This window comes from Heterodontus francisci, chromosome 7, assembly GCF_036365525.1.
Source record: "Heterodontus francisci isolate sHetFra1 chromosome 7, sHetFra1.hap1, whole genome shotgun sequence".
NCBI classification, from domain to species: domain Eukaryota; kingdom Metazoa; phylum Chordata; class Chondrichthyes; order Heterodontiformes; family Heterodontidae; genus Heterodontus; species Heterodontus francisci.
In genome coordinates this window covers 10824317-10850771 of record NC_090377.1, presented here as the reverse complement: position 1 = coordinate 10850771, position 26455 = coordinate 10824317, and the positions used below count along the sequence as shown (strand labels likewise).

The 26455-nt window shown below is 50.0% G+C and overlaps 1 protein-coding gene across 1 annotated transcript in view; it reads left to right on the top strand.

Moving 5' to 3' along the window:
• The window catches only part of stk11ip (serine/threonine kinase 11 interacting protein), a 62287-nt gene that overhangs the window by 498 nt on the left and 35334 nt on the right, over positions 1–26455 (top strand). Inside the window, exons 2-11 of the mRNA XM_068034686.1 lie at positions 1896–1962; positions 2546–2602; positions 4143–4345; positions 7777–7851; positions 8601–8696; positions 10376–10483; positions 18467–18538; positions 18823–18952; positions 21183–21286; positions 21910–21999. Of these exons, the coding sequence (XP_067890787.1) occupies positions 1896–1962; positions 2546–2602; positions 4143–4345; positions 7777–7851; positions 8601–8696; positions 10376–10483; positions 18467–18538; positions 18823–18952; positions 21183–21286; positions 21910–21999 (1002 nt within the window). The remainder of the gene's footprint in view (positions 1–1895; positions 1963–2545; positions 2603–4142; positions 4346–7776; positions 7852–8600; positions 8697–10375; positions 10484–18466; positions 18539–18822; positions 18953–21182; positions 21287–21909; positions 22000–26455) is intronic.

Here is a 26455-nt window from a genome sequence, read left to right as displayed (position 1 = left end):
CTCCAACTGTGGCCTCTTGAACTTTCCTGATTTCCATTGTTCCACTGTTGTGTAGAAGTTCCCTCCCTAAACCCACCCCCCTCTCTCTTTTTAAAATGCTCCTTCAAACCTACCTCTTTGACCAAGCTTTTGCTCACCTGCCCTAATATCTCCTTGTGTGACCAATTCTGTTAGCATTCCTATGAAGTTCCTTGGGCCGTTTTCCTACATTAGAGGCACGATATGGATGCATGTTGTTGGGTCTGCAGGGTTATTGTACCCCGCATTCTGTACTTGTACACTGCCGATTGCTGGGCCAATACACTGTTGTAACTGCCTGATGTAGTCCGAAAAGGTCCCAAGTTTGCTTCATCCCTACTTCTCCACTGCCCCCAACTCGGCTAGGAACAGGCACCAGCCTCGCAACCTTCCTGGTCTGTGTGGCAAAGCCACTTGCTGAATTGGGAGGACTGCTGTTCCTTCTTGGTCCATCTTGGGGAATGGGACTTATTGGTGAGGTCTTTCAAAGAGCTGGCATGGGTGCGACGGGCCGAATGACCACCTCCTCCTCTGCTCTGAGATTCCAATTCATTCCTCGAGCATGTAATGTGTTTGGATGAAATTCTCTGGGCCTTCAATATAAGACTGTGCATTTGGATATTCATGTGGTATCTGTCCTTCACAGGTGATATCCACCTCTCTGTAATGTTCACCTGCTGATCCGAGTGTGCATGTTCACCCTCCCTGTTCCTATCCGCAAACCATCTTCTCCGCAGCCTGCCAAGAATCTATCCTTTGCTCCAGCCCCCCGTTTCCTCGCCCACATGCTGTCCCTCAGTGACATTGTTCCCTGACACGCCATCATTTTCTGCTTGTGCGTCACTGATCCCAACTCTGGCTCCCTCAGCTGCATCTGTACTCTCACACTGCTTTGTTTGATGCCCGTTCCTGGATGAGTCACAACTTCCTCTAGTTAACTACTGGGCAAAGTGAAGCTATCATCTCCAGCCCTCACTGCAACCTGGATATACTCCCCTCTGGCTCCACTCTCCCAGACTGAGCCAGTATGTGTGCAGCCTCAAAGTCCTGTTCAATCACGAGCTTGGTTTTAGACATCACAATCTCCCAATTGCTACTTCCCGTTTCCACTTCTGCAAAAAAAAATTTGTGTTTTATATAGAAAATGTAACCCCACCAGTTAAGAGAGAGGGGCGAGAAAAAGCAGGGAACCTCAGACCTGTTAGTATGATGTCAGTAGTAGGGAAAATGTTAGAATTTATTATAAAGGATGTGATAACTAGACACTTAAATCCATGTTGGCTCTGCCCAATCATATTTTTATTAAAGGGAAATCATGTTTGACAAACCTGTTGGAGTTTTTTGAGGATGTTACCTGTAGCATAGATAAAGGAGAGCCAGTGGATGTGGTGTATTTAGATTTTCAGAATGCTTTTGATAAGGCCCCAAACAGGAAGTTAGTAAACAAAATTAGAGCACATGGGATTGGGGGTAATATCCTGGTATGGATTGATTATTGGACTGGAACAGCTTGGCTAGGGGTGTGGCTAGTTCTGGAGCACAAGTCTTCAGTACTATTGCCAGAAGGCTGTCAGGGCCCATAGCCTTTGCAGTATCCAGTGCCTTCAGCCGTTTCTTGATGTCACATGGAGTGAATCGGATTTATAGGTGGATGTCTTTAAATGTCAAAAGCGAATGGTCTGACTGATCATAAATGCTTGGGATGGGGAAGATGTTGGTGCCTACTTAATACTGAGCAGTTTTGCGAAACTAGTCAGTGCTTTGTTTGGGTCCCCTCATCCTGTGCCCATAGACTGTCCTTTGGAGCAGCAATTTTAATATATTCGTAGGCTAAAATGTGGTAGTGTCCTAACCTGTTTTCCTCCTTTGTCTCCTAGACAATGGCATCCAGAGCGGCGGAAGATGAGTTTGTGCAGAGTTTGGCTAAACTGCTCCGGAGCTACGGTAAGTCAGATTCAATAGGATTGTTAAGCTATTTCCTCAGGTGGGCAAATCCAGAACAAGGGGGCACGACCTTAAAATTAGAACCCAGGTCGTCAGGAGTGATATCAGGAAGCAGTTCTTCACACAAAGGATAGTAGATATCTTGTTTTCTTTCCCCACCCCCAGTTGAAATTCTCAGGACCCAGATGGACTTTTTTTTTGTTGGGTGAGTGTGTTTAGGGATGTGGGACTAAGGTGTGTAAATGAGGTACAGAACAATCGTTAACTATTGGAAAGACAGACCAGGCTCGAAGGGCTGAATGGCCTCCTGTTCCTGTGTCAGGAGCTTCGTTTAAATTTGAAGCTGCCTTGATGGCTGCATTGCAAATAACTGAGCCATGGAGACCAGGGGGTACAGCAGGTGATTGAAGTTTTCAAAATTATACGAGGGTGACTGTTTAATGAAATAAGCACATTGCGGACAATTGTTGAAATGCTAGAGGACGCTGGTTTAGAAACTAAGATGTTAAGGTCAAAAAAGAAGGAAATCGGACAACTTTTTTTTTAACCCAAAGGGTAATGAAATTGTGTAATGTGTTACTAGGTTTGCAGCAGATAATTAATGCATTTCCTGGAGAGAAGGACCTTAGCAAGAAGCTAGGTAGGTGGGAATTGATCTCTCAAAAAGCTTGTTGAGTTTAAAGGTCTTTTTCCTGTTCCTTAAATGCCTTGTGCTCTTATTGTGAACTGTTAGCACTCTGTGCATCCCCTGTGCCTGAACTCCTGCAATGCCAGCAAGGATAGGAACAGTATCTGGTGTACTGCAAATGCGATTGGACTCCTGGCCTGACTTGCTGTGCACAAATTGGCTGCCGTGTTTCCTACATTGCAGCAGCGACTGCACTTCATTGGCTGTAAAGCACTTTGAGACGTCCTGGCGTCATGAAAGATGGCAAATGCATGCAAGTCTTTCTAGGTCACACAAGCTCATGAGTTCCTTTTTTAAAAATAGTGTTTACTTCAATTGGTGCGAATGTATCTTGGTTATTGAAAGACAGGCTTACATTTAAATAGCATCTTGTACCACCTCAAGATGTCCCAAAGCATTTAACAGCCAATGAAATACTTTTAAAATGAAGTCACTGTTGTAATATAGGAAGCACGGTAGCTAATTTGCGCACAGCAAGCTCCCACAAACAGCAATGTGATAATGACCAGATAATCTCTCTTTAGTGAAATTGGTTGAGGGATAAATATTGGCCAAGACACCGGGGAGAACTCTCTCCTGCACTTCATCAAAATAGTGCCATGGGATCTTTGGTCTCCACTTGACGGGGAAGGTGGGGCCTTGGTTTAACGTGTCATCCAAAAGAAGGCACCTCTGACAGTGCTGCCATCCCTCAGTACTGCACTGGGAGCGTCAGCCTGGTTTATGATCTCAAGTTTCAGGAGTGTGGCTTGATCCCATGACCTTCTGACTGAGGAGTGAGTGCTATTCACTGAGCCATGACTGAAACCTAGAATCATAAAATGATGTAGCATAAGAGGCCATTCAGCCCATCAAGCCTGTGCCAGCTCTTCGGAGGAGCTATCCATTTAGTCCCATAGCCCTGTAAATATTTCCCATTCAAATATTTATCCAATTCCCCTTTGAAAGTTACTATTGAATCTGCTTCCACCGCCTTTTCAGGCAGTGCATTCCAGATGATCATCATTTTGTTAAAATTGTCTCCTCTGGTACTGTTGCCAATTATTGTAAAACTGTCTCCTCTGGTGCTTCAAAATGGACAGGAAATGTGCAATTGACAGAACTAGGAGACATAGTTTCAGGTTCAGGTTGCGCCAGTTAAGACTGAGATGAATCTTTGGAATTCTCTGCCCCAGAGAGCTGTGGAGGCTCAATGGTTGATTATATTCAAGACTGAGATTGATAGATTATTGGAATCGAAGGGAGTCGAGGATATGGGGATCGGGTGGGAAAGTAGAGTTTGAGTTAGATGATCAGCCAGGATCTTCGTGAATGGTGGAGCAGCCTTGAAGGACTGCATGACCTACTCCTGCTGTTGGCCGCCCCCTCCTAATGGGGGCAGGGGATTTTACCCCTCAAGAAACAGAGGGGCACCAGGTTGGTTAATGGGGATGTTCTGCTAACGGTGGGAAGCTTTACTTGTGTGATTGAATCTCTGGCATCCTTCATCCAGGTGACTCTGTGCTGAGTGGGACAAGTACTCTGTCGCTGTTGACCATTGGCCTGCAGCTCCTCCATCAGCTCTTTGAGCAACATCTCCTGGCACGCAAGTACCAGCATGGATTCGTTGCACTGCCCTCTCACCCCTCTGACACTGCCTCCGTCCTAGAGGTGCAGTTCCTTTTCGACGTGCTACAGAAAACTATCTCACTGAAGGTTGGTGGAGCTTTGCTCTTTAATTTGGGTGTGTTCATGGCTCAATTTAAAACTGCGGGTTGAATTTCCATAGATAATGTTATTCACCATATTTTCTGGCACCAGGGAATGTCTTTTGTCTTTCTGTTCCACTTGGATGGAGTGCAGTTTCTTATAGATAGAGTAAAGCTCCCATCTACACTGTCCCCATCAAACACTCCCAGGACAGGTATAGCACGGGGTTGGATACAGAGTAAAGCCCCCATCTACACTGCCCCTATCAAACACTCCCAGGACAGGTATAGCATGGGGTTGGATACAGAGTAAAGCTCCCATCTACACTGTCCCCATCAAACATGAGTTTTTCGAGAAGGTGACCAAACAGGTGGATGAGGGTAAAGCAGTGGATGTGGTGTATATGGATTTCAGTAAGGCGTTTGATAAGGTTCCCCACGGTAGGCTGTTGCAGAAAATACGGAAGTATGGGGTTGAAGGTGATTTAGAGCTTTGGATCAGAAATTGGCTAGCTGAAAGAAGACAGAGGGTGGTGGTTGATGGCAAGTGTTCATCCTGGAGTTTAGTTACTAGTGGTGTACCGCAAGGATCTGTTTTGGGGCCACTGCTGTTTGTCATTTTTATAAATGACCTGGAAGAGGGTGTAGAAGGGTGGGTTAGTAAATTTGCAGATGACACGAAGGTCGGTGGAGTTGTGGATAGTGCCGAAGGATGTTGTAGGGTACAGAGGGACATAGATAGGCTGCAGAGCTGGGCTGAGAGATGGCAAATGGAGTTTAATGTGGAAAAGTGTGAGGTGATTCACTTTGGAAGGAGTAACAGGAATGCAGAGTACTGGGCTAATGGGAAGATTCTTGGTAGTGTAGATGAACAGAGAGATCTTGGTGTCCAGGTGCATAAATCCCTGAAGGTTGCTACCCAGGTTAATAGGGCTGTTAAGAAGGCATATGGTGTGTTAGCTTTTATTAGTAGGGGGATCGAGTTTCGGAGCCACGAGGTCATGCTGCAGCTGTACAAAACTCTGGTGAGACCGCACCTGGAGTATTGCGTGCAGTTCTGGTCACCGCATTATAGGAAGGATGTGGAAGTTATGGAAAGGGTGCAGAGGAGATTTACTAGGATGTTGCCTGGTATGGAGGGAAGGTCTTACGAGGAAAGGCTGAGGGACTTGAGGTTGTTTTCGTTGGAGAGAAGGAGGAGGAGAGGTGACTTAATAGAGACATATAAGATAATCAGAGGGTTAGATAGGGTGGATAGTGAGCGTCTTTTTCCTCGGATGGTGATGGCAAACACGAGGGGACATAGCTTTAAGTTGAGGGGTGATAGATATAGGACAGATGTCAGAGGTAGTTTCTTTACTCAGAGAGTAGTAAGGGCGTGGAATGCCCTGCCTGCAACAGTAGTAGACTCGCCAACTTTAAGGGCATTTAAGTGGTCATTGGATAGACATATGGATGAAAATGGAATAGTGTAGGTCAGATGGTTTCACAGGTCGGCACAACATCGAGGGCCCAAGGGCCTGTACTGCGCTGTAATGTTCTAATTCTTAAAAAAAACACTCCCAGGACAGGTATAGCACGGGGTTGGATACAGAGTAAAGCTCCCTCTATAGTATCTAGCAATATGATAATTACCACATAATCTAAGTGATTTTGGTTTCTGGTTAAATATTGGCCAGGACACTGAGGAGAAATCTCCTCTTCTTTGAAGAGTGCCTTGGAGTCTTTTATGTCCACCTGAAAGGGTAAACAGTGCCCTGATCTGAAAGCCAGGACATTGGGGACAGCTCCCCATTTCCTCTGAAAGATAACACCTTTGGTCCTGTCCGATTCTGCTCGGTTTTACCTGGAAGTGGTGCTCCATTGAGGTGGGATGGAAGGCTGGATGGGCCATTGCAGGAATAATTCCGGTTGAAATGGTAGAATGCATCTTCACAAATGATGACTGATCAAAATCAGAAACCAGTGCAGAATCTAACAATCCAGGAGTTAAGTGGGGCTAAGTGACAAAACAAGTGAAATTGTAGGACCTTTGTCTCATGCTAACCGTTTCCATGGATCCGGGGTGTTTCTTAGTCTTTTCAGCTCCAAGTACAGGAATCCTAATTTGCCTGTGTTTGAGAGTGGCTTTGCAGTGGCTCCAATTTTATCTTGCCTCTGGGACTGGCATGCGGACTTCAGGCAAATGCATGCTTGGAAAAAAAAAATCCAGCAACTAAATCTCTGGAAGGAGACTGAATCAAATAGGACAAGCTGTAGAACCCTTGAAGAGTGTAAAGCAGAAATTAAATGGTTTCTGTCCAAAGATGCGAGATAAAATGGGTTGAGGGGAGACACCAGACGGAGATGTGAATTTCTTCCCTGAGGGTTGTTAATCTTTGGAATTCTCTACCCCAGTGAGCCATGGTCATTGAATATATTCAAGGTTGAGGTTGACAGATTTTTGAACAATAGGGGAGTTAAGGGTTATGGGGAACAGGCAGGAAAGTGGAGTTATGGTCACTATCAAATCAGCCATGATCTTATTGAGTGGTGTAACAGTCTCGAGGGGCCGGATGGCCTACTCCTCCTATTTCTTGCGCTCTCACATGCTAGAAATGTGCAGCGTCTGAAAGAGAAGTGGGTTCATTTTTCGGGTGTAGGCCCCTTGGTCAGAATGTGTGTCTGTGTGGGGTGAGGGGAGGGAGGGGGACTCAGTGTTGGGGGGAGGAGGGTCTGTGTGTGAGGGTGGAGCATCTGTGTGTCTGTGGGGTGCGTAGGAGATGAAGGGGTGTGTGTGTGGGGCATCTGTCTGGGGAGGGTAAGGGATGAAGGGGGGGGTCTCTGGGAGGGAGTGGGTGTGTCTGGCGGGGTAGGGGATGAAGGGGCGGTCTCTGGGGGAGGGAGGGGCTGTGTGTCTGGCCGGGTAAGGGGTGAAGGGGGAGTCTCTGGGAGGGTGGGGGTGTGTGTCTGGGGGGATAGGGGATGAAGGGGGTTTCTGGGGGAGGGAGGGGTCTGTCTGGGGCAGCAGTGGGTGAAGGGGGGGGTGTGTGTCTGGGGGGGGCTAGGGGATGAAGGGGGTCTCTGGGGGAGGGAGGGGTCTGTGTCTGGGGGGGGCTAGGGGATGAAGGGGGGGTCTCTGGGGGGGAGGGAGGGTGTGTGTCTGGGGGGGGGGGGAGGGCGTGAAGGGGGGTCTCGGAGGGAGGGGTGTGTGTGTCTGGGGGGGGGGCAGGGGATGAAGGGGGGGTCTCTGGGGGAGGGAGGGGGTGTGTCTGGGGGGATGGGGTGAAGGGGGGGGTCTCTGTGGGGGAGGGAGGGGGTGTGTGTCTGGGGGGGTAGGGAATGAAGGGGGGGGTCTCTGTGGGAGGGAGGGGTGTGTGTGTGGTGGGGGTAGGGAATGAAGTGGGGGGTCTCTGTGTGACTGTCTGTCTGCCTCTAACTCCATTTCTTTTGTTGCAGTTGGTCCATCCCCCAGGACCCAAACTCCAGACTCCTGTGAGGATCTTTGCTTTCAAATCCCTCCGATTCTTAGAGGTACGTCTATGACTGTGTTCCCTTCCAATTTGGGTTAGTGGGTGGGCAGCTCTCCTCACCTCTGCTGCTGAAAGCAAACGTCCATCTGAACTAGACAGTCATTCAGTTACCCGTACTCGGCTGGAGATGGAGGCGCAACTGACTTCAGCTTCAGCCTCCCAGGGCTGGGCGGGCGCGGAAGAGACGTGGGCTGGGGATGGTGACGGAGGTTGATGTGTAGGTCCTGATGGGTATCCCTGGTGGGAAATGTGCGCGTGTGACTATTAGGTGTGACTGGATTGTATTCAGCCACAATAAACTTCAGCAAATGCTTGCGATTATGTAACAAAAAAACCTTTAACTTGGTGAAACAGGAGAGAAAAAAACCAGACACTAGGAGATAAAAATCTACTGGGACGCTTGGCCAAAGGGGTAGATTTTATAAAATACAGTGTATTTATGGGACCTGATCTTGCACTCGCTCTTCTGTGCTCTCTGGCTGGTTGGCTCTCATGCTGGTCATCTGGATCTGTCTGTGGGATCTGATCTCTGAAGTGGCCATGGATCATGGAGGTTCCACACTGATGTAGGGTTGGATGCTCTACTACAACAGGTACCCTATCTGAGTGATATATTGTCAATGTGCAAGTTGCACTGCTTGATATTGACCAGATCTAGGAGTTCTGGTAGTGCGTGGATGGAATAGACTGTTGCATTTCTGTAGCTCAAGAGGCAAAGCCCTCACCTGTGTCTGCTGTTTGGTGTTCCAGCTGAAGAGGGTCCCTCCTCACTGTTTGGAAGGGCTGCGGGGGGTCTACACACGGCTGGAAATCCTTGTCTGTTCGAGCTGCATCAACACCATTGAGGTGAGTCCACATCCTCTATCAAACATAAGCATGTTGAACGTGTACCCATCAGTCATCTCAAATGGGTGACACTTAATACTTTATAAAAAGAACAAACTTGCAATTAAAAAGTGCCTTTCACATTCTCAGTATTCCCCCAAAGCGAGAGCCAGTTAAATACTGTATTTTTGACGTGTAGTCACTTTTCTGATGTAAGAGACAGGGTAGCCAATTTGTGCACAGCAAGCTGCCGCAAACAGGAGGGGTAAATATTAGCCAGGACATAGCGAATTCCTCTCTCTTCTCCCTTGGGAATAAATCAACCATAAAGTCCATGGAGTTATACAGCATAGAAACAGGCCCTTCAGCCCATCGTGTCTGTGCTGGCCATACAGCATCCAACCATGATCGTGTTGGATGGCAGAGTCAGGCTCAAAATGGTGAATGGCCAACTTTTGCTTCTATTTGCTATAAAGTTGTGCCATGGAATCTTTTAGGTCCAACTGGGAGGGTGCACGGGGCATTGGGTTCACTGTCTCAACTGGAAAAACAGTGCGGCCCTCCCCTCCCCAGCGCCTGCCCTCCGACAGTGCGGCCCTGCCCTCTGGCAATGCCACACTGTGTGTCAGCCTAGATTACGAGCTCAAGTCTCTGGCATGGGACTTGAACCCTCAACCTTCTGGCTCAGAGGCAAGAGTGCTACCCAGCTGATACCGATAAATAGCAAACAGGGGAAAGCACTCGTGTGGTAGTGAGCCGACCAGCTGGGGAAGACCCATCCTCAATGGGGAGTCTTTGAGTCAATTAAGTCAGAGTGCTGGTAGGGTTGCATCAGTTGACCTCTGCCTCTGAGCTAACGGTGGGTGGGGAGGGGAGTGCAAAGCATGGAAATCAGGAAGGGTTGTTGCTCTCCATCAGTATTGAGGGATATGGAGCAAAGGCAGGTCGATGGATTAAGATGTGGATCTGCCATGATCTGATTGTGCAATAGTGTTGAGGGGCTGAATGGCCTCCTTCTGCTCCTAAGAGGGTTAATTTTATGAGGACAATCTGTATAGACTTGGTTTTTATTCCCTTGAGTTTAGAAGTTGGGGAGGTGATTTCATTAAGATACTTAAAATGCTAACCGAATTTGATCGGTTAGATGGAGATTCCTCTGGTTGGGGGAGTCCAGAACAAGGGGGACAAACCTTAAAATTAAGCATGGCCATTCTGGGCTGATGCCAAGAAGCACCTCTTCACACAAAGTGTAGTGGAAATCTGGAGTGCTCGCCTCACAGAGGCTATGGTTGCTGTAGGGGTGGCAGGTTAGTTGAAGCTTTCAAGACTGAGATTGATAGGTTCTTTGAGTAAGGATATCCAGGGGATTAGAGCAAAGGTGTGTAAATGGAGGTGAGATGCAGATCAGCCAGGAACTAACTGAATTGTGGAACAGCGTCGAGGGGCTGCATGGCCTCCTGCTTTTCCTTTGGGCGTGTGGGCAGGCTTCATGTGAAGACTGGATCAGACTCTGCTGTGATTCTCTCCACGCTAGTCCGGCAGTGCTGACTGGGTACATGCATGAGCAATGGTGATTTAGGCTGAGGTGCCTGTGGGAATTCCTCTCGGCTGAGTGAGTATCTCTAGGAGGGTGTGACGCTGATTGAATGAGCCGTTGGGCCCTAAATCTGTGTCTCTCTGTCTGTCTGTCTCTGGATCAGGAGATTATCTCTGTCTGCGGTGGAGATCTGAGCTCTGCCCTCCCCTGGCTGGATTTGCACACTCTGAACTTCAGCAATAACTTCATCACCTCGCTGGACAACTCGCTGGTAAGGTGATTCGCTGAGCTTGCCTCCTTATGAGGCTGTCCCTGCGTCATCTATTTAAAGGGTTGGATGGTGATGCAGATCAGTTTTGACCCCTGGTCTGTGTGGAGTTGACTGATTTCAGCTGGTGAGGCACTAGGAGTGCTCGTAAATACAGTTGCATTTTTCTTCACAATCTCTCTTCAAGCAGTTTATGTTCTGCAATCTTAACAAATGTTTCACTTGAGCCAGTCTCGGCTGTAGGTACAGCACGGGGTTAGATACAGAGTGAAGCTCCCTCTACACTGTCCCCCATCAAGCACTCCCAGGACAGGTACAGTACGGGGGGGGTTAGATACAGAAAAAAAAAATGGGATTGGCTGCTCTCTGGTTGGGAATGCTGAGTGCCTCAACGAGGTGCAGCTGACAGTGCTGCAGTCAGTTGCTGGAGGTGCTGCTGGAGAGGGAGAGCTGAGGAGAGAGTTGCAAGATTTTTTGGACAACATTTGCTGTAGAGGAGGAAGAGACTTTTGGAATAAGGCTGTATTTCGAGGTGGGTGTCGAGCACCAGACTTTTATTTCATTTGGACTGTTGTGGGAGGTGGAAGAGGCCGGAACAACAAGGGGTGGGGGCTGTACAATTCTACAGGTTGCTGTGCAATTCCATTTGACTACACAAGGAAGCTCCCTCCCCACCCGAATTGCCCAGCCTGGGTCAGCTGAAGCTCCCTGGCTATAGAGACAGAAGGATCTAGCTAATGCCTGGGCAGCTTTTGGCTGACCCAAGTGAAGACCCCTCCCACAAACACAAGCAGAAGACCAGGAGTGGTTAGAGTGCTCAGAGTACTACCCTTCAGGTAAAAAAGTAAAGTCATCACTTGCAGCCGGTCTTTCCCCTTTCCTGTACCCTCAGCCTCTCGCCAAACCTAGTTGCTTTTTCTTGGAAACTTTTGTTTGTTTTTTGTTTTGTTTGTTCGCCTGCAATTTGGGGATGGGTTTGGCTCCTGAACCCATCATCACCGGTGGCGGGGCCCTCTCAGACCTGTGCGGCTGTAGCCTCTGTGGCCGCCGTGTGACCCCGTCGCCTTTTAAATTAATTACATCGAGCCATGGGGTAGAGAGCTATCCCCAACCCAATATGTCTATAGAGTCATAGATACAGCACTGAAACAGGCCCTTCGGCCCATCGAGCCTGTGCCGACCAACAACCGCCCATTTATACTAATCCTACATCAATCTCATATTCCCTACCACATCCCCTACCATCTACCTACCTACACTAGGGGCAATTTACAATGGCCAATTTACCTATCAACCTGAAAGTCTTTGGCTGTGGGAGGAAACCGGAGCACCTGGCAGAAACCCATGCGGTCACAGGGAGAACTTGCAAACTCCACACAGGCAGTACCCAGAATCGAACCCGGGTCACTGGAGCTGTGAGGCTGCGGTGCTAACCAGTGCTCCACTGTGCCGCCCTGCATAAAGGCAATGGCTGAGGTTGTCGGCCCCTCGGCCATTATGGCCGCCTCAAAAATGGACGGGAAGGCTGTGTTCTTCCTGAAGACCGAGCGGGCGGTGTCCCTGGCCCTGAATAAGGGGCTCACTGTGGGGGGGACTTTCTTGCCGGTGGACCCTCTGGGGGCCACCACGCAGCGGATAATATCAAATGTTCCGTCTTTCATTTCCAGTGAGCTGCTCCTCCCTCACCTGCACCATCTGGGGGAGGTGAGGTTGGGGATCACCCCAATCCCGCTCAGTCTTCGGGAGCACAGCCTCCGACATGTCTGCTCCTTCCGCCGCCAGCTATTTATGCAGCTGGCGCGGGAAGAGGTCTTGGCCCATTTTAATGTAGTGTTCCAGGGGACAGCCTACCCCGTCTTCTGGACCTCGGACGGGGTGTGGTGCCATGTCTGCAAGGGGATGTGGCATGTTTGTAAGAGCTGCCCCAACCTCCCGGCCACCAACTCCACCTTGGTGGTCCAGTGTGGCGCCACTGCACCTCCTCCCACTCCTCCTATACATCCTACAGACACCGCTCAGGCAGTTCCGGAGGCTGTGGTTTTCGCAGCCTCCACCGGGGAGGGGATTGCCCGTCTAAGTGGAAGGAAGGTGCGGGGAAAAAATAAACACTGAGACGAATCCCCTGGACATCATGACACAACCCGAGCCTGAGCTCAGCCCAATCCCGTTCCCAGGGAATCCACCTGTCCCAGGGCTGGGCTCAGACCCAGAGTAACTAAGAAAAAAAAGGAGGCGGAGGCATCTGATGACATGGAGGTCTCTGAGCCTCCGCGCCCTAGTGAGAGAAAGAGGAGAAGGCACCCCTCCACAGAGATAACACAGGGTCCTGAGGTGCAGGGTCCATCTGTTAGAGGGGAGCTGTCTCCTGTTCTGGGTCCCCAGGTTCCCCCTGCCACCATCACCATCAAGTCTGTAAAGCCTGAGCAGGAGCTCCCTACCCCTCGGGATGGAGGGGAGGGGAAGACCCCTATACAACTGGCCCCTCCAGTGGGAGCCAGTGGAGCCCTGCTTGTGGTGGGGGTGCCTGAGAACGCTCCTGGAGAAGCCTCCCAGTCTGGGAGTGGGAGTGGAGCCGAACCAGCCAAAAGCTACCAACAACCAGGAGACACCCGACCTGGTTATAATCGAAAATTCTGCCCCAACTGCTGGGTCTTTGGGAGCTGGTGGAGCAGGAGATGGCATCCTCTCTCCACCTCCGGTCTCTGCTTCGGTTTGAATTCTGGAGTTGGGCACTTCCATCTCCCCTGGACCGCTCATTGGCCTGGGGAGGGGGGTGGTGTCCAGTTCCATTCTAGAACCCAGAGAAGACCCCTCTGCCATCGATCCTGGGGGTGGGATCGTGATGGAGGTGGGACCAGCTGGTACGGCTGGGATGTCCGCCCCACAGTGTGTGGTGGGTGTGTCGGATGCTGGCGGTGACGACCTGGAGGAGGATGGGGATTCGGTGTGGGGCATGGAGGACGACCTTGATTCCATCGCCAGTGAGGTGATGGAGTCCCTCGTGCCTCCCACCGAGTCTCGTCTCTCATCCCCACAGCGGAACTCCGGGATTTCCTCACGGCATGCAGGGGTTGCCGCAATAAACTTCAGTTGGCCCTCGGATGTTGGTCGAGTCTGGCGCTGATCATTTAGTCCGTCCGTACCAACCTCAAGAAAGCAGGCAAGGGCACGGGCGTGAAACTGGTTGAGAGGCGCAGTTTTAATGTGTTCCTCAATGGGTTGCTGGGGGAGTGGAAGACCAGGTGCACTTCCGCTCCCTCCTCACAGTGAGATGTTGGTGACGGGTTTTAATTACCTTTGACATGAAGATAACCATAGCCAGCCTCAACATCAACGGCAGCAGGGGGTCTCACTGCAGATTTCACAATCTCTCAGTGCTCGGGGAAGGGAGATATGCAGTGAGCTTTCTGCAGGAAACCCACACCGTTCCGGGAGACGAAGCCACCTGGCTTCTGGAGTGGCAGGGTGGGGTCTACATGAATCACCCTATTTCTAGCGGGGTGGCTATCTTGTTGGCCCCGACTTTTCAGCCGGAGATCTTGGGGGGTCAAGGAGCTAGTGCCGAGCCACTTGCTCCACCTCGCCGTTAGCCTGGATAGCGTGCCGCTCCACTTTGTGAACGTGTACGCGCCCAGGCCCGGCGTGTTTCAAGCGCGCTTCTTTGAAGGAGTGCCCGCTGTCTTGAGTTCCATCGATAGTGGCGAGTGCATCATCCTCTGTGGGGGGAGGGATTTTAACTGCACCCTCGAGGTGGGGGATCGCTCCGGTCCCCAGCGCGGCTAAGCGTCGGTGGAGAAGTTGAGGGAACTGATCAGCTCCCTCAACTTGGTGGACATCTGGCCGAATCTCCATCCTGACTCCAGCGCCTTCACATGGAGGTCTGGAGGAGGGTGGTCCCGGATCGACCGCCTCTACTTTTCGCAGGTGTACATCTCCCGCGTGTTGGCGGCCTCCATGCGGCTGGTGCCGTGCTCGGACCACCACCTGGTGTGGGCAGAGTTCATTCCGCTCTGCATGCGGGTGGAGTCCGCGTGCTGGCAATTTAACAACTGGCTGCTGGAGGACGAGCGATTCTGGGACTCGTTCCCTCGATTCTGGGCCGATTAGAGAAGGAAGCAGGGGGGGCTTTCCCTCGTTGAGGCTATAATGGGATGTGGGCAAAACTCCCATCTATGTCTTCTGTCAGGAATACACGAAAGGTTCGACCAAGAGGCGGGAAGCCGAGATCGGGCATCTAGAGAGGGAGGTACTCGACTTGGAGTCCCGCCTTGGTCATGCCGTCGCGGACCCGCCCCTGTTGCAGGCGTATAAAGAGAAGGGCGTGCTGAGGGAACTGCAGCTCATAGGGTCCCGAGGCGCATACCTGAGGTCACGGATCCAGATCCTGGAAGATTTGACTGTGCCTCACCCTTCTTCTACTTGCTTGAAAAATGGCGGGAGGTCCGTAAGCAGCTCGTTGAACTGCTGGTCGACGACTGATCCTCCATCATATATCCGGAGGGAATGGGTCTCCTGGTCCGTACTTATTTCAGTGCGTTGTTCTCTCTGGATCTGTCCAGCGAGGACGCGTGCAGAGTTTTGTGGGAGGACCTGTCGCAGGTCAGCCCGGAGTGCGCCGAATGATTGGAGGCTCCGCTCACGTTGGCGGAGCTGACTGGCGCCCTCCACCAGCTCTCGAAGGGAAAATCCCCAGGGCTGGACAGGCTGACCATGGAGTTCCTCAGGGCGTTCTGGGACATCCTGGGGGACAATTACGCGCGGGTCCTGGGGGAAAGCCTGGCGACCGGGGAGATGCCCCTCTCGTCACACAGGGCGGTCATTGTCCTGCTGCCGAAGAGGGGCGATCTCCGCCTGCTTAAAAACTGGCGTCTGGTCTAGCTCCTCACCACGGATTATAAGATCTTTGCCCGGGCTATGTCTACCCGCCTGGGCTCCGTGCTGGCCCACATGATCCACCCCAACCAGTCCTACACGGTCCTGGGCTGGTCCATCCAGGACAACATCCACCTGGTCCAGGACCTGATCCATCTTTCCCAGAGAACTGGTCAGTCTTTCTCTCGCTCGATCAGGAGAAGGCGTTCGACAGAGTGGGTCACGAATACCTTTTTGGGATTCGGCAAGCTTTCGGACCCAGGCCGAATTTTGTGTCCCAGGTCCAACTTCTATACGTCGCTGCAGAGTGGCTGGTTAAAGTTAACGGGTCCTTGATGGCGTCCCTTCGCTTTGGGAGAGGAGTACGTCAGGGATGCCCCATGTCTGGCCATGTGTATACCATCTGCGTGGAGCCATTCCTGTGCTGCTTCGCAGGAGGTTGATGCGATTGGCTCTGCGCGAGCCGGCCATGCGGGTCATCCTCTCGGCTTACACTGATGACGTGCTCCTCGCGGTCACAGATCCCGTTGACTTGCAGAGGATGCACGACTGCCAGCAGACCTTTTCTGCCGCGTCCTCTGCGAAGATCAATTGGGAGAAATGTTCCGGTCTCCTGGTGGGTCAGTGGCAGGTGGACTCCCTGCCGGAGGAGTTGACACCTTTTGCATGGAGCACCATGCACCACCTCTATCTGGGAGTCCACCTTAGCCCCGCTGTGGAAGCCTGGCCGGCAAACTGGCAGGAGTTGGAGGCAAAAGTCACCGCTCGGCTGGGGTGCTGGACAGGACTGCTTCGAGTGCTTTCCTACAGGGGCCGAGCGCTGGTCATGAACCAACTGGTGGCCTCGATGCTGTGGTACCGGTTGGTCACTTTGGCCCTGCCCTCTGCATTTGCCAACAAGATCCAGAAGAAACTCGTCGATTTCTTCTGGGGCAAGAGGAAACACTGGGTCTCTGCCGCAGAGCTGAGTTTCCCGATCGAGGAGGGCGGTCAGTCGCTGGTGTGCGTCCGCACCCAGGCTGCAACTCTCCACCTTCGGACCCTGCAGAGATACCTGTACATCGAGCGTCCTCCTAGATGGTGTGCGCTGGTGACATGTTTTTTCTGCCAGTGTCACTGCCTTCAAGACGACATGCAGCTCCCGGTGGAGTCCGTTAGCCGCGCCTCTCTGAGGGAGTTGCCTGTCTTTTACCGGGATCTATTCCGAGTCTGGAACATGGTCGCCTCCAATCAGGGCGCCTCCACCACTGGTGGAGGTGAGCGCCTCAGCTGTCTGGGCGGCCGGCTCCAGGGATGGACCGATGGGCAGAAGAGTAGCCGAAGCCCCTGGGACGCCCCTCACTGCGAGTGGTGAGGGGGCTCGGGAGCGTGGAGCGGTCCCGGCCGAGCTGACCTCCGCTCGGCCATAACTGCTAATTGGACCCAGGCCCCGAAACCCTCCTCGGGAGCCGGTCCCGCACAACCCGAGCCGCCTCTTGGAAATGCCCTCCGTGCCATTCCAATCAGGGTGGAGGGGTTTCCTGTATGGGCTGCTCCTGCACACTCTCCACTTCCTCGCCCTCGTCAGCCGGCCGGACACGCCCTGGTGGTCCGCGTTGCCATCTGGTGGCGAAGGGAGACCCCGATGGAGGTCTCTCTACGCAGGAGTCCTCCCCCTTTACATCGGGGACCTGGGGTGGAGGGTGCTGCACAGGGCAGTCCCGTGCAATAGACTTCTAAGTAGGTTCACGGACTCCCAGGCCAGCTGTACTTTCTGCGGCCTGGATGAGTCTGTGTTCCAAGTATGTATGGAGTGTGCGAGGTTGCAGCCCCTCTAAGTATTTGAAGGGGCTGCTCCTCAGGTTTTGGCTGCACTTCAGTGCCAGGCTCCTGATCTTTGGGCACCCGGTACGGAGGGGCGTGGGCTGGGAGGAGGATCTCCTCGTCTGTCTTCTCCTGGGCCTGGCCAAGGTGGCAATTCACAGGTCCAGGCTGCAGGCCGTCGGGGGGGTCCTTCCTCCCTGATTGCCTGCCCCTCTTCCGCGGTTACGTTCGTGCCCGGGTGTCCCTGGAGAAGGAGCATGCGGTGTCCGCCGGTACGCTTGAGGCCTTCCGCGTCCGGTGGGCACTGCAGGGACTGGAGTGCAATGTTGACGCCGAGAATGACATTTTAATTTGAGTTTTTGTTTTACTTATCTGTTTTTATATACATATTTTTAAAATAAATTAAAGGAGGCCTGAGGAATAATGGCCCTCTTGACGACAAAAACCCCCAAAAAAGGGGGTTCAGTCCAGAATAAAGCTCTCTCTACACTGTCCCATCAAACACTCCCAGGCACAGGTACAGCACAGGGTTAGATGCAGAGTAAAGCTCCCTCTACACTGTCCCCATGAAACACTCCCAGGGACAGGTACAGCACGGGGTTAGATGCAGAGTAAAGCTCCCTCTACACTGTCCCCATCAAATGCTCCCAGGGCTACGTGAATGGTGGAATGAGTTTGAGGGGCTGATTGGTCTACTTTTGTTCCTGAGAGTGAAATGCTGAAAGGAATGTCCCTGATGCCCCGCCCCTCCACCAACATTGATGAGGTACTAAGGGTAACTTTAATTTTTTTAATTAATTCATTGGATGTGAGCATCACCGGCAAGGCTGGGATTTATTGCCCATCCCTAATTGTCCTTGAGAAAGTGATGGTGAGTCACCCTCTTGAATTCAGCTGAGTGATTTGCGAGGCCATTTCAGAGGGCAGTTAAGAGTTAACCACATTGCTGCGGGTCTGGAGTCACATGTCGGCCAGACCGGGTAAGGACAGCAGATTTCCTTCCCTAAAGAACATTAGGGAACCAGATGGGTTTTTATGATAATCCAGTAGTTTCATGGTCACCATTACTGATTCTGGCTTTTAATTCCCGATTTATTTAATTAATGAACTGAATTTAAGTTAACTGCCATGCTCGGATTTGAACTCGTGTTTCCAGATCATTGTCCCCGTCTCTGGATTACGAGTTCAGTAACATAACTACAATGCTATTGCACTCGCTTGACTGGTGCTGATTAACCCACGATGATCTCTCTACTGTACCAACCATTTCTCAGACCTGAGTCCTGTTTCTTCTTCCCCCACTTCTGGCAGGCCCTGCTTAGTGTGCTACGAATTCTGGACCTGAGTCACAATCAAATCCGGGACTGTGTGGAGTATCTGAAGGTGAGGGGTACCATTCCTCATGGGGACTGCACACTACACGGGCAGCTCTGGCATTGGGGGGTTCCATTTGAAGGGAGGGCTGCATTTACGATTATAAGTTGGGTGAGGCGGGCATTGCGTGGTAATGGGGTCCTGATTGCTAACGCTTGCTTGGAAAGTGGATGCTTGTTGAAGATACGATCAAACCTGTCCATGATGCTACACTTGGCCAAATAGCCCAGCCGCCATCTGTGCTCTCTTCTAAATCATGCTGCTCTCTCTAACTCTCCCCTCCCCTCCGCCAGCCCCTGTCTGAACTAGAATACGTCAACTTGAGCTACAATGTTCTGGAGAAAGCACCCATCTTCAGCTCCTGCTCCCGAGTGCAGCTCGTCACCCTGCTCCTGCGCAACAATGAATTGGACAATATCAATGGTAAGGTTGGCACTGCAGTGTTGGATGAGACGAGATCCCCGAGGCAGGGGCTTTCATGGCATTGGGTGGGGGGGAGGGGGGTTATAAATTCAATCTGTCATGCCCTAACTTTGCCATTACTTGCCAAAGTTGTGCCACACAAAGTTGGTTTGCACGGCACAATGGCGCCCCCTGCTAGCAGCCAGGATACTACAGGAAGATATCTCCTGATGTGGGAACTTAGACTAAGAGCGGGTTTAACATGAGGTTTTAAAGTCACATTGGTGTTTTTTTATGCCACGATTTGTGATCTGGAAATGCACTGCATGAAAGGTTGGTACAAACAAATTGAAGGGAAATTTTCAAAGGGAAATTCGATTATATAGAATCATACAGAAAAGAAAGAGCCATTTGTCCCATCATCCCTGTGCCAGCTCTTTGAAAGGGCTATCCAATTAGTTCCACATCACTTGCTCTTTCACCGTTGCCCTGTAACTTTTTTCAATTTCAATTATTTAGCGAATTTCCTTTTGAAAGTTACTATTGATTCTGCTTCTGCCGCCCTTTTCGGCAGCGCATTCCAGATCACAACTCGCGTTTATTTTTTTTAAAGTTTTCTCATCTTCCCTTTTGGTTCTTTTCCCAGTTACTTTAAAATTATCCTCTGGTTACTGACCCTTCTGCCAGTGAAAACAGTTTCTTATTGACTGTTCATGATTTTGAGTGCCTCAATTAAATCTCTACCTTCTCTGCTCTAAGGAAGAACAATCCCAGCGTCTACAGTCTCCCCCACATAACTGAACTCTTTTTCTCATCCCTGGTACCATGCTAGTAAATCTCCAACGCACCCTCTCCAAGGCCTTGACATCGTTCCTAAAGCGTGATGACCACAATTGGACACAGTTCTCCAGCTAGGGCCTAACTAGTGGTTTATAAAGTTTTAGCATAATTTCCTTGCTTTTGTGCTCTACTCCTCTGTTAATAAAACCAATGAACCTGTGTGCCTTTTTTTAAACAGCCTTCTCAACGTGTCCTTTCTCCTTCAAAGATTTGTATCCATACTCCCCCAAGAGACATCTTGACAAATATATGAATAGGAAGGGAATAGAGGGAATATGGGCCCCGGAAGTGCAGAAGGTGTTAGTTTAGACAGGCATCAAGATCGGCGCAGGCTTGGAGGGCCGAATGGCCTGTTCCTGTGCTGTACTGTTCTTCGTTCTTTGTTCTTGTGTCTCTGTTCCTGCTCCCCCTTTAAAATTGTTACCATTCAGTTCATATTGTCTCTCCTTGTTCTGTACACTAAAAAGAATCACTGCACACTTCTCTACATTAAATTTCACGAGCCTGTCTCTGCCCATTTCACGAGCCTGTCTCTGCCTCCCCTAACATCTCTTGCTATCCTCGTCACTGTTTACTACATTTCCAAGTTTTGTGTCATTACCCGGTTCAGGTTATTTATATAGTATACGTTAAAATGAGCAATGGTCCTAATACTGACCCCTAGGGGACATCAGTGCAGACTTCCATCCTCTCTGAAACAACCGTTAACCAGCCGTTACTCTCTGCTTTCTGACCCTCAGGCAATTTCATATCCACGCTGCCACTGTCCCTTTAATTCCATAGGCTTTAATTTTGCTAACAAGTATATTTGAATGGGGAAAAATGTGTAGGGCTATGGGGAAAGAGCAGGGGAGCAGGTCTAATTGGACAGCTCTTTCAGAGAGCTGGTACAGGCACAATGGACTGTATGGCTGCCTCATGTGCTGTATGATTCTATGATTCAGTGGTAGTACACTTGCTGAGTCAAAAGGTTAGGATGTCCCCTCAGACTCGAGATATCTAGACTGAGACTTCCAGTGCTGTACTGAGGGAGTGTGACATTGTCAGAGGTGCCATCTTTCAGATGAGATGTTAAACTGAGGCTCTGTCTCCCTTGGGTGAACATAAGAGATCCCATGGCGCTATTTCGTAAAAAAGCGGGGGAGTTTCCCCCCCCCCCCCCCCCCCCCCAATGTCCTGGCTAATATTTATTAATCAACGTCACAACAACAGATTATCTGGTCATTATCACATTGCTTTTTGTGGGAGCTTGCTCTGCACATTTTGGCTGCCGTGTTTCCTACATTACAATAGTGACTACACTTCAAAAGTGGTTCATTGGCTGTAAAGCATTTTGGGATGTCCTGAGGTTGTGAAAGGCGCTATAGCTTTTTCTTGCTTTTGGTCTTCCGATATCTCTCTCTGTTTCTAGGAGTGGAACATTTATCGCACCTGAAGCACCTGGACCTGGCTTATAACATGATCTCGGAGCATGCACAGCTTGCTCCTCTCTCCCAGCTACACAGCCTTAAGGAGGTGAGTGTGGGTGTGGGGTTGGCAAGGTATGGCAGGGGTGGGTGGGAGGAGTTGGGAAGTGGTAAGTTTGGGCAGCTACCACACACCTGCATCGTGCTTTTAATACAGGGACTGAGCCTTGTCTGTTGCAAATGAGGTCCGGTGATCGGACGGAATCCATATTTCAATGGGGGCTTTAGCCGAAAGTCTGTGTAACTGAGTTGGGAGATTCCTTATGTTGGGGTTATGTGGATGTTTGCTATACCAGCGAATTCCAGGGTTGGCATTGATTTTCTGGGATGAAAGGCTGCCTTGTGGATTTGCTGTAAGTGCTATGTGAACTGAGTACAAGTAGAGCTCTGTTACTTTGGTGATGGTGTAGATTATAATCGGTCCTAAACTGCTCCAGACAGAGAAGAAATGGCAGTACTGTACAGCATGTGGTGCCCTTCTGAGAGTAAAGTCCAAATCCAATGGGACAGTGTAGAGGGAGCTTTACTCTGTGTCTGTTTCATTCCCCAATGCTGATATTTCTCAGTATCAATGTTTTGTAAGTTGTAAAATTAATTTGCCTCTTCCCGATACCTCCCCGGTCCCACAAAACTACAGACTAGGTGTGTAACAGGTGGTGTCTTATCTTGCAGCTCTTCCTTGAAGGGAACCCAGTGTATTACCAGAAAGGCCACCGACCCTGCACCATCTATCACCTTTCCCCCAAAGCTGCCTTCATGCGTGTGAGTATCCGTGGTAACTTTGTTAGATGGTATGGTGGGGACTCTGAATGTGGCTCAGTGGCCTGTTCCTGGGGCTGGGGTGGTTCAGGAGGCAGTGGGGGGGGGGCGGGGTTTATGCTGTGATGCTGCTGGGAGCTGGTTTTGGGATCTGCCAATCCACACACTTTCTGCACCTTTGATGTTTTTGTGCTGTTCTGATCCTTTTCTGCGCCCGGTGAAATGATTCATTTGCTGCAGTGTTTCACATTTTGCCCTTCTGCCAATTTCAGTGCCATCTCTGGGGTCAATTCTTCCTACCCTAAGCTGAGTTTCCCACCACACCTTCGCGCCATTACTTAAACCGCCTATTTTCACCTCCGTAACATCTCCCAACTCCGACCTTGCCTCAGCTCATCTCTTGCTGAAATCCTTATCCGTGCCTTTGTTACCTCTAGACTTGACTGTTCAGCGAGCTCTTAGCTGGCCTCCCATATTCTACCCTCCAAACACTTGAGGTCATCCAAAACTCTGCTGCCCATGTCTAACCTGCACAGAGTCCTGCCCACCCATTATTCCCTGTGCTTGCTGACCGACAGGGGCTCCGGATGAAGCAAAACCTCCAATTTTAAAATTCTCATCCTTGTGTTTAAATCCCTCCACAGTCTCGCCCCCGCCCCACCTCCCCCCACAGTCTCGGTTATCTTTTCCAGCTCAACAACCCCCTGAGATCTCTCTGCTCATCTAATTCTGGCCTCCTGCACACCTCCGATTCTAATCGCTCCACCATTGGCAGCCATGCCTTCAGCTGCCTGGGCCCTAATGTATGGAATTACCACCCTACACACCTCCATGCATCTACTTCTTCTTCCTTTTAAGACATTCCTTTAAAACCTACTTCTGACCAAGCTTTTGATCACCTGTCCTAATATCGCGTTAGGTGGCTCAATGTCCAATTTTGTTAATACTCCTGGCATTCACTGAGAGGAATTGTGAGGTCGCCTACTCTCGATCTGCGAAAGACGAATTGGATTATTTCCTCTATGGTGGGTGAATAGGTGATGTGGTGGAGCAAAGGGATTTTGGCAAGTCTAACATTGCCTAATCACATTTTCCTGCTTTACCTCATTCTCTCTCGTCCAAACTGTGCTCTTTGCTGTGACCACAACTGGTGCCCAATAGCAAAACCACTAACAACTTGCAGTTAGATAGCACCTTTTAATGTAGTAAAACATCCCAAGGTGCTTCACAGGAGCATTATCTAACCAGCTTTGACACCGACTGCATAAGCTGTGAGGACAGGTGACCTAAAATTCGGTCAATGATTTTTGAGGAGAGAGAGATGGAGAGGAAATTCCGGAGCTTTTGGCCTGAGCAGCTGAAAGCACGGCCGCCAATGGTGGAGCAATGAAAATCGGGGATGTGCAAAAAGCCAGGATTGAAGGAGCGTAGAGATGTCGGAAGGTTGTAGGAGGAGGCTGCAGAGGTAGGGAGGGGTGAGGCCATGGAGGGAATAGAATACGAGGATGAGAATAGCAAGAGTTGTGACACTGCCTTTAACTTCTAGCTGTTCTTCCCCTGGAGTTGGAGGATGGTCTGTACATGGGAGCAATGTGATGTCTGTGTGGGTGGGTTGAGTGCTCCACCTGCCTGCAGGCTGCTTTCCATGGTGCTACTGTTTCTGATGGTGTCAGGGTTTCGGGGTGGGATGGGGAGCACATTTAAATATGAAACTGCTCCCTTTTGAACAGCGGCTGCTAAATTCCTGCACTTTATAATCCAAGCACAGTGGCGATTGAAGTGGAAATTAGATTTAGCGGGTTGTTGTGGGTTTTGATCCTGGGATGTGCTGGGGGTGTGAAACAAACTGGGCGTGTGCATCCGGTAAGCATATTCTCTCAGAGTAGTGACTATTGGAGGAAAACTGGAGGCCATGATTACAACATAAAACAGAAAGTTCTGGAAATCGTCAGGTCTGGCAGTATCTGTGGAGAGAGAAACAGAGTTAACATTTCAGGTTGTGACCTTTCATCAGAAGCTGCCTAACCTGAATATTTCCAGCATTTTCTGTTTTTGTTTCAGATTTCCGGCATTTGCAGTATTTTGCATTTGTTTTATTGTGGCCATCGATGTAACAAAGCCACCAGTAAATCCAGCAGGGAATTCAGGAGAAACTTCTTTACCCAGAGAGTGGTGAGAATGTTGAACTCACTACCGCAGGGAGTGGTATAGATACATTTAAGGGGAAGCTGGATAAACACCTGAGGGAGAAGGAAATAGAAGGATATGTTGATAGTTAGATGAGGAAGGATGGGAAGAGGCTCGAGTTTAGCTTAAAAGCTAGCATGGACTGGTTGGGCTGAATGCCCTGTTTCTGTGTTGTACGTTTTATGTAGCAGTTACTATTGGAATAACAGCGTACTACCTTCATACTGCAGTCTCCTTCAGTCAGTAAGGCCACTGTGTCGATGAAGTGAGACCTCTCCTTGCAGTGGGTTTTTCCAGTAACTGTGCTGACTGCCATTTTGGGTCTGCTGGAACATTGGCCTACTCCTGCATTCCTTTCAGCCCATCGAGGCTACTCTGCCATTCAGTACAATCATGGCTGATCATCCACTTCAATGCCTTTCCCCCCCCCACACTATCCTCATTAACATACTCAATGACTGAGCTTCCACAGCCCTCTGGGGTAGAGAATTCCAAAGATTCGCAACCCTCTGAGTAAAGAAATTTCTGCTCATCTCTGTCGTAAGTGGTTTCCCCCTTTATTTTGAAATTGTGTCCCCAGGTTCTAGACTCCCCAACCAGGGGAACCATCTTAGCTGCATCTACCCTGTCTATCCCTTTCAGTATTTTGTAGGTTTCAATGAGATCACCTCTCATTCTTCAAAACTCCAGAGAATACAGACCCAGTTTCCCCAGTCTCTCTCCATAGGACAGTCCCGCCATCCCAGGAGCAAGTCTGATGAACCTTCGTTGCACTCCCTCTATGGCAATAATATCCTTCCTAAGATAAGGGGACCAAAACTGCACACTACTCAAGGTGCTGTCTAACCAAGGTTCTGTACAATTGAAGCAAGACTTCACTACTTCTGTACTCAAATCCTCTTGCAATAAAGGCAAACATACCATTAGCCGCCTTAATTGCTTGCTGCACCTGCATGTTAGCTTTCAATGACTTATTGACAAGGACACCCAGGTCCCTTTGTACGTCTACACTTTCTAATCTTTTACCGTTTAAGAAATACTCTGCACATCTGTTCCTCCTACCAAAGTGGATGACCTCACATTTTTGGTGGAATGGGAGCTGACCTGTCTGGTTGCCAGCCGTCTGCTCACAAACTGACGTCGGGCAAAGCCTGCACCTTTGCACCAACTCAGAGTTGTACATCATGAGAACTTTTTTTTTTACACAGCGGGATGTTGAGCTGGAATGCGTTGCCTGAAAGGGCGGTGAAAGCAGATTCAATATTAACTTTTCAAAAGAGAATTGGATTAAATACCTGAAATGGAAAAATTTGCAGGGCTGTGAGGAAAGAGCAGGGGGGAAGTGGAACTAATTGGATAGCTGTTTCAAAGAGGTACACTGGCTTCCTTCGTTTCCATCTAGCTCTGTGATTCTGTGAGCAGGCGTTAGTGACGTCAGCGAGAGAGACAGTGTCCCAATTATTGCAGAAACGTCCCTGTGGTCTTGTTTAAAAATTATTCATTATTGAGGTGAGTTTGCTGCTGGCAATGCTGGTATTTGCCCCTGAGCTGGTGATGGTGGGTTGCCACTGTGAACTTTGTGGGAATTTGATGCAACTGAGTGGTTTGCTACTGGGTCAGAGGGGAGTTAGACATCAACCCCATTGAATTTTCAGAGTGGTGTTAACTTCCCTGTAGGAACAAGAGGAGGGCATTCAGCCCCTTGAGTCTGCTTCCCCCATTCAGCTAGCCCGTGGCTAACATGTATCTCAACCCTATTTACCCATCTTTGCTCCATATCCCTCAAAACCCTTACCCAACAAAAGTCTATCAACACAAAAGCAAAATATTCCAGATGCTGGAAGTCTGAAAGAAAAACAGAAAATGATGGCAATACTCAGTAGGTCTGGAAGCATCTATGGAAGGAGAAACCGTTAATGTTTCAGGTCTGTCACCTTTCAACCTGTTAACCTCAGACTTGAAAGCTTCAATTGGCCTCCTGTAGTCCACGTCCTTTGCCGGGGAGGAGAAAGAGCGGAGAGAGTTCCAGATTTCCTGGTTTTATTTTCTGCATCTGATAGCAAACCGGTAACACAGTCTGACAAGTGCTGTTCAGTCCTGTCGGGAGAGAATGCGATTGATTCCCATTCAGTTGATGCACTGTCTGTCTCTCTTTATTTTTGACATGTCCCTTCCTGCCATCTCTTTCCCCACCCCCCCCCCCTCCACAATACCTGTCGAGTTTTTTTTGCTTGCACTCAGCTAGTCTAGGTAGAAAGGGGTGCCATGGGAC